The 14,100-nt window shown below is 43.4% G+C and overlaps 1 protein-coding gene across 1 annotated transcript in view; it reads right to left on the reverse strand.

Annotated features, from left to right (window-relative positions):
* Positions 1–14,100, reverse strand: part of LOC129330448 (BPI fold-containing family B member 4-like) — a 41,528-nt gene that overhangs the window by 6,219 nt on the left and 21,209 nt on the right. The window contains exons 7-14 of the mRNA XM_054980481.1: positions 13,936–13,999; positions 12,471–12,562; positions 10,907–11,086; positions 9,118–9,174; positions 7,744–7,911; positions 7,549–7,616; positions 6,753–6,795; positions 3,454–3,517 (exon numbers count right to left, since the gene is read on the reverse strand). Coding sequence (XP_054836456.1) covers positions 3,454–3,517; positions 6,753–6,795; positions 7,549–7,616; positions 7,744–7,911; positions 9,118–9,174; positions 10,907–11,086; positions 12,471–12,562; positions 13,936–13,999 — 736 coding nt within the window. The remainder of the gene's footprint in view (positions 1–3,453; positions 3,518–6,752; positions 6,796–7,548; positions 7,617–7,743; positions 7,912–9,117; positions 9,175–10,906; positions 11,087–12,470; positions 12,563–13,935; positions 14,000–14,100) is intronic.

Below are 14,100 nucleotides of genomic sequence, written 5' to 3' on the forward strand. Positions count from 1 at the left end.
AAGTAAACAAAGAATCAATAGCGTCATATTTGGAGAAAACCAAACTTCCAGAAATCTCGGAAGCTTGGAGAAATAAGTTGAACAGTGAAGTAACTGACGAGGAAATAAGTAAGGCAATACAATCTGCAAATCTAGGAAAGGCGCCAGGGCCAGATGGACTTACGGCTAAATTTTATAAGACAATGGCTAATGAACTGGCACCATTCCTAAAAGAGGTGATGAATGGGGTTTTAAGGGATCAAAGGATTCCAGACACTTGGAGTGAAGCGAACATATCATTGATCCCAAAGGAGGGCCAAGACCTGACTAATGTGAAAAATTATAGACCTATATCGCTACTCAATAATGACTATAAAATTTTTGCGAAGATATTGGCGGAGAGATTGAAGGGGTGGCTCTCGGAAGTCATAGAGGAGGAACAAGCAGGCTTTTTGCCAGACAGACAAATAAGAGACAATTTAAGGACAGTGATCAATGCTATTGAATATTATGACAAGCGTTGTGACAAAGAGGTTGGTTTCTTCTTTGTAGACGCTGAAAAAGCGTTTGACAATTTAAACTGGGACTTTATGTTTGCCACTATGGAAAAGCTACAATTGGGAGAAAGATTCATCAGAGCAATTAAGGAAATTTATAGAGACCAGACTGCAGCAATCGTGGTGAATGATGAATTGACCAAGAAATTGACGATAAGTAAAGGAACAAGACAAGGTTGCCCGTTATCTCCATTGTTGTTCATTCTAGTATTGGAGATTCTGATGATACAAATACGTCAAGATGAGGAAATTCGTGGAATAAAAATAAAGGACTATTCATATAAGGTCAGAGCATTTGCGGATGACATAATGTTAATTGTAGAGGACCCATTGGAGAACATGCCAAGAGTGATTGATAAGATCAAGGAGTTTGGAGACTTGGCAGGTTTCTTCATTAATAAAAAGAAGTCAAAGATACTATGCAAAAACATGACTAAGCAGAAACAACAATTGTTAATGGAAACAACGGATTGTGAAGTAACAAGTAAAGTGAAATATTTGGGAGTCGAATTAACTGCAAAGAATATAGATCTATTCAAAAACAATTATGAAAAACTATGGACTCAGATAGAGAGAGACTTGATTAAATGGAATAGACTGAATCTGTCATGGTTGGGTAGGATTGCAGCAGTTAAGATGAATGTGTTACCAAGAGTAATGTTTTTGCTGCAGACAATACCAATCATCAGAGACTCTAAACAATTTGAAAAATGGCAGAGGAAAATATCAGATTTTGTTTGGGCAGGCAAGAAGCCTCGAGTGAAAGTGAAAGTTTTACAAGATGCAAAGGAAAGAGGCGGAATGCAACTGCCCAATCTGAGACTTTATCATGATGCAATCTGCCTAGTTTGGTTGAAAGAATGGATGACATTAAAGAACAAGAAACTACTAGCCCTAGAGGGATATAAAAAAATATTTGGATGGCACGCATATTTATGGCATGACAAAGTAAAGGTCAACTCGATGTTCCTGCATCACTTTGTTCGGAGAAGTCTATATATAATCTGGAAGAAGTACAGAATTTATTTACAAGAAGGAACTCCTTTGTGGGTGGTTCCGTATGAGGTGATAGACCCGAGAGCTGTTGATAATGAACAACAATGTTTAACGTACAAAGAAATAACTAAAACTGAAGCATCCAAACTCAGAATGAAGACACAAGAGGAACTATCACCTAACTACGACTGGTTCCAGTATAGACAGATCAGAGACTTATATAATTCGGACTCTGTAAAGGGAGGTATACGAATAGAGAATTCGGAACTAGAACAGACCCTTCTTAAAGAAGAAAAGAAAAGAATATCCAAGGTATACCAAGTACTGTTGAAGTGGTATACCGAGGATGAGATAGTTAAAATACAAATGGTGAAATGGGCTATAAACTTTAATAAAGAAATAACAATGGAGGCATGGGAATACTTGTGGAAAACTACAATGAAGATAACGACATGTACTAATATCAAAGAGAACATCTACAAAATGATCTATCGTTGGTACATGACACCAAAGAAGATTGCGCTAGGGAATTTGAACACTTCTAATAAATGCTGGAAATGTAAGAAGCATGAGGGCTCCCTCTATCATATGTGGTGGTCGTGTGAGGTAGCCAGGCAGTACTGGGGTGAAATAATAAGAGAAATGAGTGAAATTTTACAATTTCAAATTAATAAGAACCCAGAACTCCTGCTACTGAACTTGGGAATGGAGGGAATTCCAGCCCAATACAGGATGTTGATATTTTATATGACAGCAGCAGCTAGACTTTTGTATGCGCAAAAATGGAAAGTACAAGAAGTGCCAACTATTGAAGATTGGACTTACAAATTGCTGTATATGGCTGAAATGGACAAGATGACAAGAAAACTGAGAGATCTGGACTCAGGGCAGTTCAACACAGATTGGGAGAAGCTGAAACAATACCTGGAGAAGAAATGGGAGGTGGGAGGAAAACTGTGGCAGTTTGAGAACTACTGAAGTACTGAAGTAGAGGGGGGAGACTTTACCGGGGGGAGAAGAGATAAATGTGAATTAATAAGCAGTTAGATTAATAGATTGATATATATATAGATATATACAGGTTAATAAACAGAACATAGAGAAAATAATTAACTATAAGGATTAAATATAAGGATTGATTAACTAACAATATTTTCTTTTTTTTTTTTTGGTAAGTTTTGTACCAAACTGAATGTCTGAAGATATAGATGGGTCAAATTGATTGACTACGTGATGAGAGATATATAGAATCATTACAAAAAGATAGAACGAGTAATATATAGAGAATAAGCCAAATTGTTTGATATAAATGAATGTATGATTTATATGGTTTATGATATATAGAAATATTTGAAATTGAAAAATGGGATAAATTGTTTATCTAAGATGGAAACAAAGACTTACAGTTTGGGCATACAATGTTAAAAATAGTTAAGGATGTACTGCTTAGAATAATGGAGAATATATATTTGTTTTAGATAGAGGAAGCTAATAAAAATAAGGGAAAGGGGACAAAGGGTGGGAAAGCTGTTGGAAGTCAACAAAAGGGGGGGAAAGGGAGGGGGTTAGAGATGAAAAAATTGGGGAAAATTGAATGTAAATGCAAAAATAATGTTCTAACCCAATAAAAAATTTTTTCAAAAAAAAAAAAAAAGGACATTGGTGTGAGTGAAGCAATGACTGGATCCAGCAGGGCTCTTCTAACATTCAGGTTCATGTAACAGCTTGATCAGAGGTTTGCAGCTCAACACTTGAATGGCCTCTAATGGAAAGTTCTGTGCAGAAATATGATGCTACATGAAACTATACCATGAGGAGGAGGGTGAACTGGTAAATAAACTCAGTGAAACTGAGAAGGCTGGTGGCAGGCTGAGATCCTGTGCTGTGGTCTTTACCACAGGTGGCAGCTAACTGGTCTTACCATTGATGCGTGGCATAAATGTCTCCACTAGAAGAAGATGCATCCACTTCGTAAGACTGGTAACCTGCAAGAAATAGCATTTGTTGCGGTGATCACTGGGAGAAGATGTGTGCTGTATCTGAACGTGGAGGCTTCAGATTGGATCATGCTCAGCTACACAGCTGGGGCAATGGGTACAGAATGCTGCAGACAGAATAGGTTGTCTAAGTCCGGTCAGGGCTTTTTTTTCTGGGAAAAGAGGTGGTGGAACTCAGTGGGTTGCCAGCACAGGGGGCAACTCTAGGCAGGAGGTGGTGCCCCTGGTACCACATGCATGTGCGCAAAGTGCACGCACGCTCCCAGGACTGCACAATGACATCACTTTGTGTCAGCTGGAACAAGGGGGGAGTTTTTAAAGTTTAAATTGCCCTCGGCGAAAATGGTCACATGGCCGGTGGCCCCGCCCCCTGATCTCCAGACAGAGGGGAGTTAAGATTGGTGCACTTTGGTGCGGAGGGCACTATAAACTCCCCTCTGTCTGGAGATCAGGGGGCGGGGCCACCGGCTATGTGACCATTTTCAAGAGGTGCCGGAACTCCGTTCCACGGCGTTCCAGCTGGGAAAAAGCCCTGAGTCTGGTCTTGTTTCATTGACTTTGGCTCCCAATTTGGTTCTAGGAACAATTCAAGTTGCTGGTATTGACCTTTAATGGCCTTATATGGCCTTATATGATGGGGCCGGCATACAGAGAGGACCATCTTCTCTCGTATGAACCCACTCCTGTCATCTTTGGAGGCCCTTCTCTGGATCACCCCTCTAGCCATCTGAAGCTAGAGGGGTGACAACCTGAGAAAGAGCCTTCTCAGCTGTGGTGACAAAACTTTGGAACTCCCTCCCCAAGGAGATTTGTCCGTCTCCCTCTATCATTGTCTTTTTTATTGCATGTGGCAGGCATACCCCCAATAACTGTCATAGGCCCTCTTCCTTGGTTGATTTATAAGTGTTATGTGTTTATACATATTTACTGAATTAAAAAAATATGTATACTCTATTTTAAATGCTGCTAAAATGTTTTAACGTAGAAATGTTTTAACATTTTGATGTTTGCTGCCTTGGAGACTGTATTTGGGTGGAAAGGCAGCTTAGATAAATAGATAAAGACTATGTGGGTATGTAAATCCTGCTGAACAAATTGCATGAGTGAGTTAGGAAAAGTTACCCATGGAAGGTCTGTGTCCCTTACTATTTGCCAGCTGGAACTCAAGGACTGCAGTCAAGTGAAGGCAGTAATTGAACTAGCAAAAAGGGACTCCATTGGCCTTTCTAACAGGAGTACGTTTTAGGGGACCATCTTTGCTGTTCATGCTAGGAAGATCATAGAATCATAGAGTCATAGGGTTGGAAGGGTTCTCTAGGGTCGTCTAGTCCAACCCCCTGTACAATGGAGGAAATTCATAAATACCCCCCGGCTGCCCCAGTGACGCCTGCTCCATGCCCAGAAGATGGCAAAACACCTTCAGGATCCCTAGCCAAACCAGCCTGTGGAAAACCACCACCCGACCCCAAGGTGGTGATCGACAGCACCCTGGGCATGTAAGAAGGGCCACGAAAACCAAGCACCGATGCAACCCCTTCTGCCCTCCCGCTCCTGATGCAAAAGTGGGTCACAAAGCTTGTGATAGTGGGTCCTATATTTTGCAGTTTTATTTATTAATCGAATCTGAGGTTTAGTGGCTAGGCGCCATACGTTGTGTGTCAAAAGCCCCACCTTCAGTTCCTGGAATCTCCAGCTTGGAAGGGACCTTGGAGAGCAAAATGCTGGGAAATCATTTTCTCTAGGCTTGAGATCCTAGATAGCCTCTGCCCCTTATCCATAGATGTTACTCAGCTAGGTGGATCAAAGATGTGGATCAACAAAGCAGATTCTTATCACTGGCGAGAGCTTTTTTGTGGGCCTACCCTTGAAGATTGTTACAAATCTTCAGCGAGTGCAGAGGGTCAGTGTGGGTGCTATATACAGATAGCTGCCCACTGTCTTCCAGGCACACTAATAACATTTTTAAAAATAACATTCAATTTATATACTGCCTTTCAGGACAACTTAACATCCACTCAGAGCGGTTTTCAAAGTATGTCATTATTATCCCCACAACATTCACCCAGTGAGGTGGGTAGGGCTGAGAGAGCTCTGATAGAGCTGTGACTGACCCAAGGTCACCCAGTGGAGGAGCGGGGAATCAAACCCGGTTCTCCAGATTAGAGTCCCACTGCTCTTAACCACTACACCAAACTGGCTCTCAATGTAAAGGATGGCTTTTAGAACATTTAAAGCAACATTTCCCAACCTGTGGGTCCTGACTCCTCCTGATCCAAAAGTGGGCCACAAAGCTTGTGATAGTGGGTCCTAATATTTTGCAGTTTTATGTATTAATGCACACTCTGTTTTTTAAGTTGAGACACCTTACCAAGTAAATTTGAACTTGGGTTCACCTACCTAAAACTTGGGAACTATTGCTTTGAAATTGCATAAGCTTATGAGAACCACAGCTCTCTTCATCAGATGCATGGTGGGTATGAAGAAACTGGCCAGAGAGATATAGGTGGTGAGGGGAGGGGGGAGAGGGTGCAGGGGGTGAGGGGCCATGTAAATGCAAATCAGTTGCAAAAGTCATGAAAGAAATGGAGTGCACAATCCAGGCTGGGTGTGACCCCCCTCCCTCCATTGCTGAATCTGAATGGAATGCCTGAAAGGCAGTTACTTCTGATAATGAGATAACCATCCAGAGTCTCTATTCAGTCCAAGTCTGACTGAGTCAAATTTACATATTAATTCCAATTCAGCAGCTTCCTGTTGCCCAGTTTCTTCATACCGTCCATGCATCTGATGAAGAGAGCTGTAGTTCTCAAAAGCTTATCCTACAATAAAATTGGTTAGTCTTAAAGGTGCTACTGGACTTTTTACTATTTTGCAACTACAGACTAACACGGCTAACTCCCATCCAGAGATCTATTGCTCTGAAGGGCTCTTGGGACAGGATTCTTGTATCTTCCCTGGGAATCCTGCTTCTCCCACTGGCAATCACTTTTGTTGTGGGTCCTGCACACCAGTGGAACTTCCTCCCACTTGAGGCTCACTAGCGCCAAACTTGAGCCTTTCCTACAAGCATTTAATCCTCCATATTGGCTGGTTTCTAATTGCTAAAATAAAGCCGCTAAGGGCCTTACACTTTAGAATTTATTTTAATCTGATTTTTAAATATATGCTACTTTTATATTGTAATCTATCAACTGATCTCTCTTTTGCCCAGAAAAGAACTTACAGAAATATGTCCGATGTCTGAGGAAATCACACGCAGCTCGACTCTGTGGGAAAAGGTAAATAAGTAAGAGATGACCCATCCAAAGTTCATTTATTACACACAAGTTCAGTCTCGAAACTAACCAGGACAGCTTTCAAGCGTGGTGCCAGCTATTCAAGTGATTGATAGACACTTTCCCCGGCCAGACAGTAATGAGCGCAGCCAATGCTGCTGCATTTAAGTAGAAGGGAGCGGCAGCTCACTGCAGGATTTAGTCGGGCTTCGGTTGCCTGGAAAGACATCAACTCTTCTTCCCAGAGGACAAGCTCAACTGTGATAAGAGCCTGTAAGGGATGGGTAGAGAGAATGTAATCTGCAGGGCTGCGGCTGACTGGAGGTGGGCCTGCAGGGCAAGACGGCTGTAGGGGCCCCTGAACGGTTGTTATCAAGGGATCATCGTTCCATTTCCTAACAGGGGCTAAGGATTCCAGGTGGAAACCCAGAAGTGACATCGCTACATCGGGAGATGCTCTAGGTATCTTTTCAATCTCTACGGTAAAGAGAACAAACCAGATCAAACCTGGCTCTCCAGATTAGAGTCCTGCTGCTCATAAACACTACACCAAACTACCCCAAACAGGATTTTCTGCAGCGGCACTGAGCTCGGTAGCCTGGAGATCCGTTCCAGGAGAACTCCTTGCCCCACCTAGAGGTCGGCAGCCCTGTGTTTGCTCCATCTTCCGGGACCAACACACTGGAACTGTTTGGCTACCATGCCATAGCCCCCCTAAAATCAAGTAATCATGAGATGGGATACTTGATCAGCTTTGTGAAGAAGATCAGCCTGCAGTCGTGAACGGACATCTCGACGCTCAGTTTAAGGCTCTGAAATCAAACAACAAAGAAAAATCTCAGGGACGGGCGGCTGAGAAGGACCCAACGGCTCTTCCTCCCGGCCATTCTGCAGTCTGGAAAAGCAAGCCAAGGAGCCATCGCTCATGTCAGGACTTACAGCCTTGAGCACAAAGAGGTCTATGATCGCCCCAAGGGGGTCCTTGGCACCCACTGTGATCTCGAGGACGAGGCGGAGGTAGGTGCTGCTCGGCTGCAGGACGATGGTTGCTGCTTCAACCACAGAGAGTGAAATTTTCAGGGGTGATTTTTCAGGGCACTGGGGACACTGCAAGAGTTGGGAACAAAGAGGTGATGCTTGAAAGGTGATAGGGAACAAAACACTCTATACCCGACAATAGCCCTGCAGAGAAGATTAACACCCAGCTCAACCCCACCCCTCCTGAGTAACATCTTTTCCACACTGTGACATTGAGAGATCTCTGTCTTTTGGTGCTACACCTCTGAAGATGCCAGCCACAGCTGCTGGCGAAATGTCAGGAACTACAATGCCAAGACCACGGCAATACAGCCCGGAAAACCCACAACAACCAACTTTTTTTTAATCGATCACTGCTGCCAATTATAAATTTTCCCTACTACCACTTACCCAAATATAATCCAAGACACCAGGTACAGTGATATAGAGAAATATGAGTTTTAATATTTCCTAATAAAGCTCAGATGCACATTCTCTTTCCAGCTCATATGCATAAAGAACAGTTACATCAGAGTAAAGGAGTCCAGGAGCACCTTTAAGACGAACCAGTTTTATTGTAGCATAAGCTTTCAAGAACCACAGCTCTCTTCATCCGATGCATCTGATGAAGAGAGCTGTGGTTCTCAAAAGCTTATGCTACAATAAAGTTGGTTCGTCTTAAAGGTGCTACTGGACTGTTTACTACTTTGCAACTATAGACTAACATGGCTAACTCTGGATCTAGTTACATCAGAGTCTCTTATATACTTCAGCATTAGCACTAATTGTTTACAGAATAAAAGATCAAAAAGTTTAATACAAACATCTCTTCAGAATTACATTTCCCAGAATATGTGGCACCAGACAAGCTTGAGTGACAGGTCAGTCATATCTCACTATAATATAAACACCTCAAACGCTTGAGCCATACTTTTGTTATGAGTTCGAAACACTTTTGGGAAATAATCACTTCCAACGCTGAAATCTTAGTTATGGAATGAAAATAAGAAAAATGTTTACAGTTTGCTAGAGACCTTTGCACTTGTTTTGAGTTCTAGCCGACCCTGCAGCTTAATCTCAACAGAGAGGGGGAAAAAAAAACTTTTGCCACAGAGGCAAGTTTGCTTCCTGTGTAGGTTTTCAGCTTGGATGAATGCTCACACGTACGTTTTAGAAGAAGGCACCCTAAAATAATCCCTGAACAAAAGGCACTGAGGTTTCAGGTGCACACTTGAAGGGTGAAAGGAACCCGATTCCCAGCCCCAAAAACTGAAACCAGAGACAACATTTGCTTACCTTTTGATGAGAAAGGAGAACAGCCACTGCATTTATGAGCTGGATGGAGCCGGAGAACTGTCGGCCAGATGTGTTGTTGTGCAGGGGAGAAACGGCAGGTGCAGTTTTCAATCATCTGTTAAAACTATTTATATTCCGCTTTCCCAACATCCACTCCCCAAGCAACAGAAGCAAATAAAAAAGAATCGCAACCTAAGTCACAAAATGGCATCTGAAGATAATTTAATCAAGATTTCTAAGCAAAATGAACAAAGACAAAAAAAAAAGTGGATGCAACCAAAAGCAGAATAAAATTTGAAAGTTTTCATGTAGCGCCTAATGCCAGCAGTGAAGGCCCCAGACATCTCTCTTGGAACATGGGGCCACGATTGAGAAGACTCTGCTCTTGGCTACCACCTGCCTCTCACATCTGAGAATTTCTCATTGGCAGAGCACAACCGGTTTTTGATTACTCATTTTGTAGTCACTCTTAGATCTCTCCAATGGCTGAAACAGATGTTATAAACAGCACCTTTCTCTGGTGGTCTAGAAAACGCAAATCGAAGAAGCCTTGATTTGCCTAGCAGGGAAGGTAGATGGAGTTTTAACTCTTCAATCCCCACTTAGTTTCATTCATTGAAACTGGGCTTCCAGCTTTGTTACTAGCATTTTGAGGAGGTGGGGGAGATGTGTTTTTAAAGGAGATGTGTGATCTTTGTCATTGCTATGCCCCTTTGCCTTTTTGGAAGGCAATGAGGATCTAAAATTCCCACACCAGAAGTTCAGGGCCGAGCCCAGTTGCTTTCTTGACACAAAACACTATGGGAAGAATTTTTCCCTTTGCAAACTTGTATCCCACTTGGATCGAGCTATGAAAGTTGATGGATACAACATGCTTTCATGCAAACAAGGACACACATGCCATTTTTTTCTTTGTTCACTTGCTGGAATATAGGATCTTCTTGACTTTCTGATTTCTAAAATACTGAGAGTGGGTGCGATGCCGGTATTACCTGTCTTTCTGTACCTGTGTAATCTTTCATAGTAAAGCAAGAAAAAAGTGGTTCCCATGTTAAGGTAAAGGTAGTCCCCTGTGCAAGCACCAAGTCATTAATACTGACCCATGGGGGGGATGTCGCATCCCGACGTTTTCTTGGCAGACTTTTTGTTATGGGGTGGTTTGCCATTGCCTTCCCCAGTCATCTACACTTTACCCCTAGGAAACTGGGTACTCGTTTTACCGACTTCGGAAGGATGGAAGGCTGAGTCAACCTCGGAAGGATGGAAGGCTGAGACAACCTTGAGCCGCCTACCTGAACCCAGCTTCCGCCAGAATCGAACTCAGGTTGTGAGCAGAGCTTGGGCTGCAGTACTGCTGCTTACCCCTCTGCACCACAGGGCTCCCAAGTTAGCAGAGCGTTAATCTAATGAGAACCCAATGAGTACAGCAGGCTGTGAACCATGTGTGGCAAGTCATGTCTGCACTACAGACCAAAACGAAGTCCAGCGTCATCCTGTCTTTCCAGGATGCACTTCGGCTGGGTGGGTGTGAGGATGGGGTGGGGGGGGGGGGACTAGGCATATCTAGAGAGAATTTGCAGTATCCCCACCAAAATATAGTTTTCAGGATTCTTGGAAGAGAGCCAAGACAGTAAAAAAGGGAATAAGATCACTGGGTTGATTCACTTCTAGCAATTTCCCCAGCGGTGAGAACCTTCCTTCAGTGGAGGGAGTCTTTCTCCGCCAGAGGACAAGTTAGTGGGGAAGGAGTCATCGGATCTAACCTGTCATTTACCACCAACAAACTCACCACTTGTGGCGTGGTAATGAACTCCTGAGGCGTAACCCGGATAACCACTGGCAGAATGGCGTTAAGAGCATCTTGGGTGAAAAGCAAGCAGAGAGCGCTGCCCTTCACGGAAGGGAAAATGGCGGGGGCATGGTCGCTGACTGGAACGGTGAGAAATCGTCCAGCAGTTCGAATCACGATCTGTAAAGAGAGGAGGTGGAGGATCGGAAACAACGCTATTATTGTCGAAGACATCCTATACAGCGCTACAAGAGCAGCCCACGACCCTTGCAAGAATCCAGCCAGTACCTATTTCCTAGGCTGTGGGGTGCAATGGAGAACATATTGCACTTGGACCAGAGAGGGCTGGATTAGGAGAACCGGGAGACTTCCCACCCCCTTCCTCTGCCCCCCAGCTCCTGCCCAGTGCAGCAGTGGGAGAAATGGGGTGGGGTGGGGAGAGTGACATGCCAGCAATGCGACAATATCCGTTTCAGATGTGTAACCAGAAGTGTGGCCAAACTCTAGGAATCCCCAGAAATTCTATGGTAACGTGACATCACTTCTGCTTGCACAACAAGTGAAATTGCAAGGTCACATAGTGCCACACGATGCTTGACCCACTCTTACAAGCTCCCAGGGGTTGCCAGCCCTTGGTTTGCCATCCCAGGCCTGGGTTCAAATCCTTTCTCATCCATGATGATCACTGGGTGATCTTTGGTCAGCTATTGCATTTCAGCCTCACCTACTTCAGAGGGTTGTTGTATGTGTGGACCATGTATGTTAATCTGAACTCCTCGGAGGAAAGGCAGCATAAAACATAGTCTCTATTATCCCATGGGAGTCTCTCTACATAAGACATCTGACACACGAAGGACACATGCTGGGGGATTCAATAGTAGTCAGGAAGGGTAGTTTAAAAAGACAGAGCTGGCAGCAGGGCAAAGGCTTGGCTATACACTGGAGCTGTGTGAAGGGGCTGTGAAATGCCAGAAGGGAAACTTCAGCCCATTATAACCTCTCCAGGTCCAAGCCCAGCTCTGGAAGGCATCTCCAACACATTTCCATTCCTTGCTGCCCTCTGGCTGTGATCTCACCCAGTTTGAGACTGGAGAGGTGAAATTGACAGAGCCTTCAGGAGGTGAAGATGAAATTAACAAACCCTCTGAGGAGCGATTTCTGCTGACTCTATCTTTTTAAACTACGCTTCCTGGCTAACATTGCGTCTCCCTACACTTGATGAACACACTCCGAGGCATCTCGTGTAGAGAGACTCTATGGTAGACTGGGGACTGAGAGAAGAATTTCACATGGCTGCTTGTCAAAAAAATGTAGACAGAGGAGCTCTGATCATGAATCTCCATCATATTGTAAACCAACTTCAAGCCAGGGACGACACTGACACTGACTAATCATAGCAGATGATAATCCAGACCATAATCACTTTAGCTGAACACTGGTTTTTCATGATGCCTGAATTGAGGCTCTGAGTAGGTACTTCTCTTGGGTCTGTCTCGCTCTAAGGAAAGAAGGCCTTCTAAGAACCAACCGGTGACAAAGTTATTGGGTCAAGCCCACTGCTCACATTTAATTTCAGTGCAAGGGTGATGGATGTTATCTGTGGCAGAGCAGCCAGCTGATAATGGAGGGATGTTGTCGTGCGGACTTGGAACAAAACTGAAAGCACAAAATTAGACATGTTGTTATTGCAGCGTCACAGAGTTACAGGCACACACAGACAAATCTCCCACCGGTTCAGAGATGCTATAAAAATTAGCCGCTATCAACCAGTTTGGTGTAGTGGTTAAGAGGGCGGGACTCTAATTTGGAGAGCCGGGTTTGATTCCCTACTCCTCCGCTTGAAGCCAGCTGGGTGACCTTGGGCCAGTCACAGCTCTCTCAGAGCTCTCTCAGCCCCACCCACCTCACAGGGTGTTTTGCTGTGGGGATAATAATGACATACTTTGTAAATTGCTCTGAGTGGGCATTAAGTTGTGCTGAAGGGTGGTATATAAATCTAATGTTGTTATTGCTATTGCTATTGCTATTGCTATTGCTATTGCTATTGCTATTGCTATTGCTATTGCTATTGCTATTGCTATTGCTATTGTTATTTCATAGCTTTGTGGTTTTCTTGGGCTTCAGGAAGCAGACAAAATAGCAATCCTCTTTCATTTTGTGTTTGGAAATTAGCTCTATGGTGTTTTTGTAGTTTTTTTTAAAAAAAGTTTTGTATTAATGTTCAGCCTGTGATATCAAGTTGTTTCATTGGACTTTCTTGTGTGCAGCTTTGGGAGTAGCAGCTCCCCAAAGCAGGTTAGAAATCTTGCACAAAACCACACACCAGATAGCTAGTCTCTGAAACGTGCACCTCCAACTCCGGTAGAGCTGCCATGTTAGTCTATCACCATGGAAGCTTGTTGGGTTCCCTTGAGCCAGTTGCTAGCCTACCTCACAGGGATGCTGTGAGGGTAACGTGGAGGATGCAAGCTACTTTGAGTCCTCATTGAGGACAAAGATGGGGGGTATAAATGAAATAAATGAATAAACAACATAAACCTTAGCGAAGAGGAAACTTAAACGCTAACAGTTTTTTTCATTCTACCATTAGCTTTCATGGACTAGAACCTGTGAGTTGCTGCCTATGAAAACATTTTTTTTTTGACAACACCAAACTGAGTTGTCAACAAGCAGAAAGCCGTCAGGGAACTGTAGTTGGGCTGATTCCCTTTTGAGTGTTTTTATATGACATAAGTCTTTGCAAAGGCATGTTTATTGTATTCCTACATTACACTTGCAGGTGTACCCTTAGTATTTCTTAGGCGTAGGCGTAAAAATGTCTGCCATGATTGTTTTCTGTCCTACAGATGGAAAAACTATAATTCCCCTTCTCCTGATCATCCCATTTTTCAAAAATTAAAGTTTCTCTGCCATGCATTTAAAAAGAAAACTCTTGAGTTTTCCCCTCCCTTTTAAGGAGAAGATGCTAAAGAAAGGGTCAAGGATAAAGATTAAGGGGATGGGTTTATCAATTGGTCCAAGAAACTCACCATTTGCTGAATACAGAAAATCAAATAACGCCACGTTGCCAACCATTTCTACCACTCGACAAAACTGAAATGCAAACCAGACATGTTAATGTGCTGAGAACCTTGAGCAGGGGGCCTACTGGGATGTTTGTTCAGAAAAACACCCAAGAGGAGGCCTCGGTGGGC

The sequence above is a fragment of the Eublepharis macularius genome, chromosome 5 (assembly GCF_028583425.1).
Source record: "Eublepharis macularius isolate TG4126 chromosome 5, MPM_Emac_v1.0, whole genome shotgun sequence".
Classification (NCBI taxonomy): Eukaryota; Metazoa; Chordata; class Lepidosauria; order Squamata; family Eublepharidae; genus Eublepharis; species Eublepharis macularius.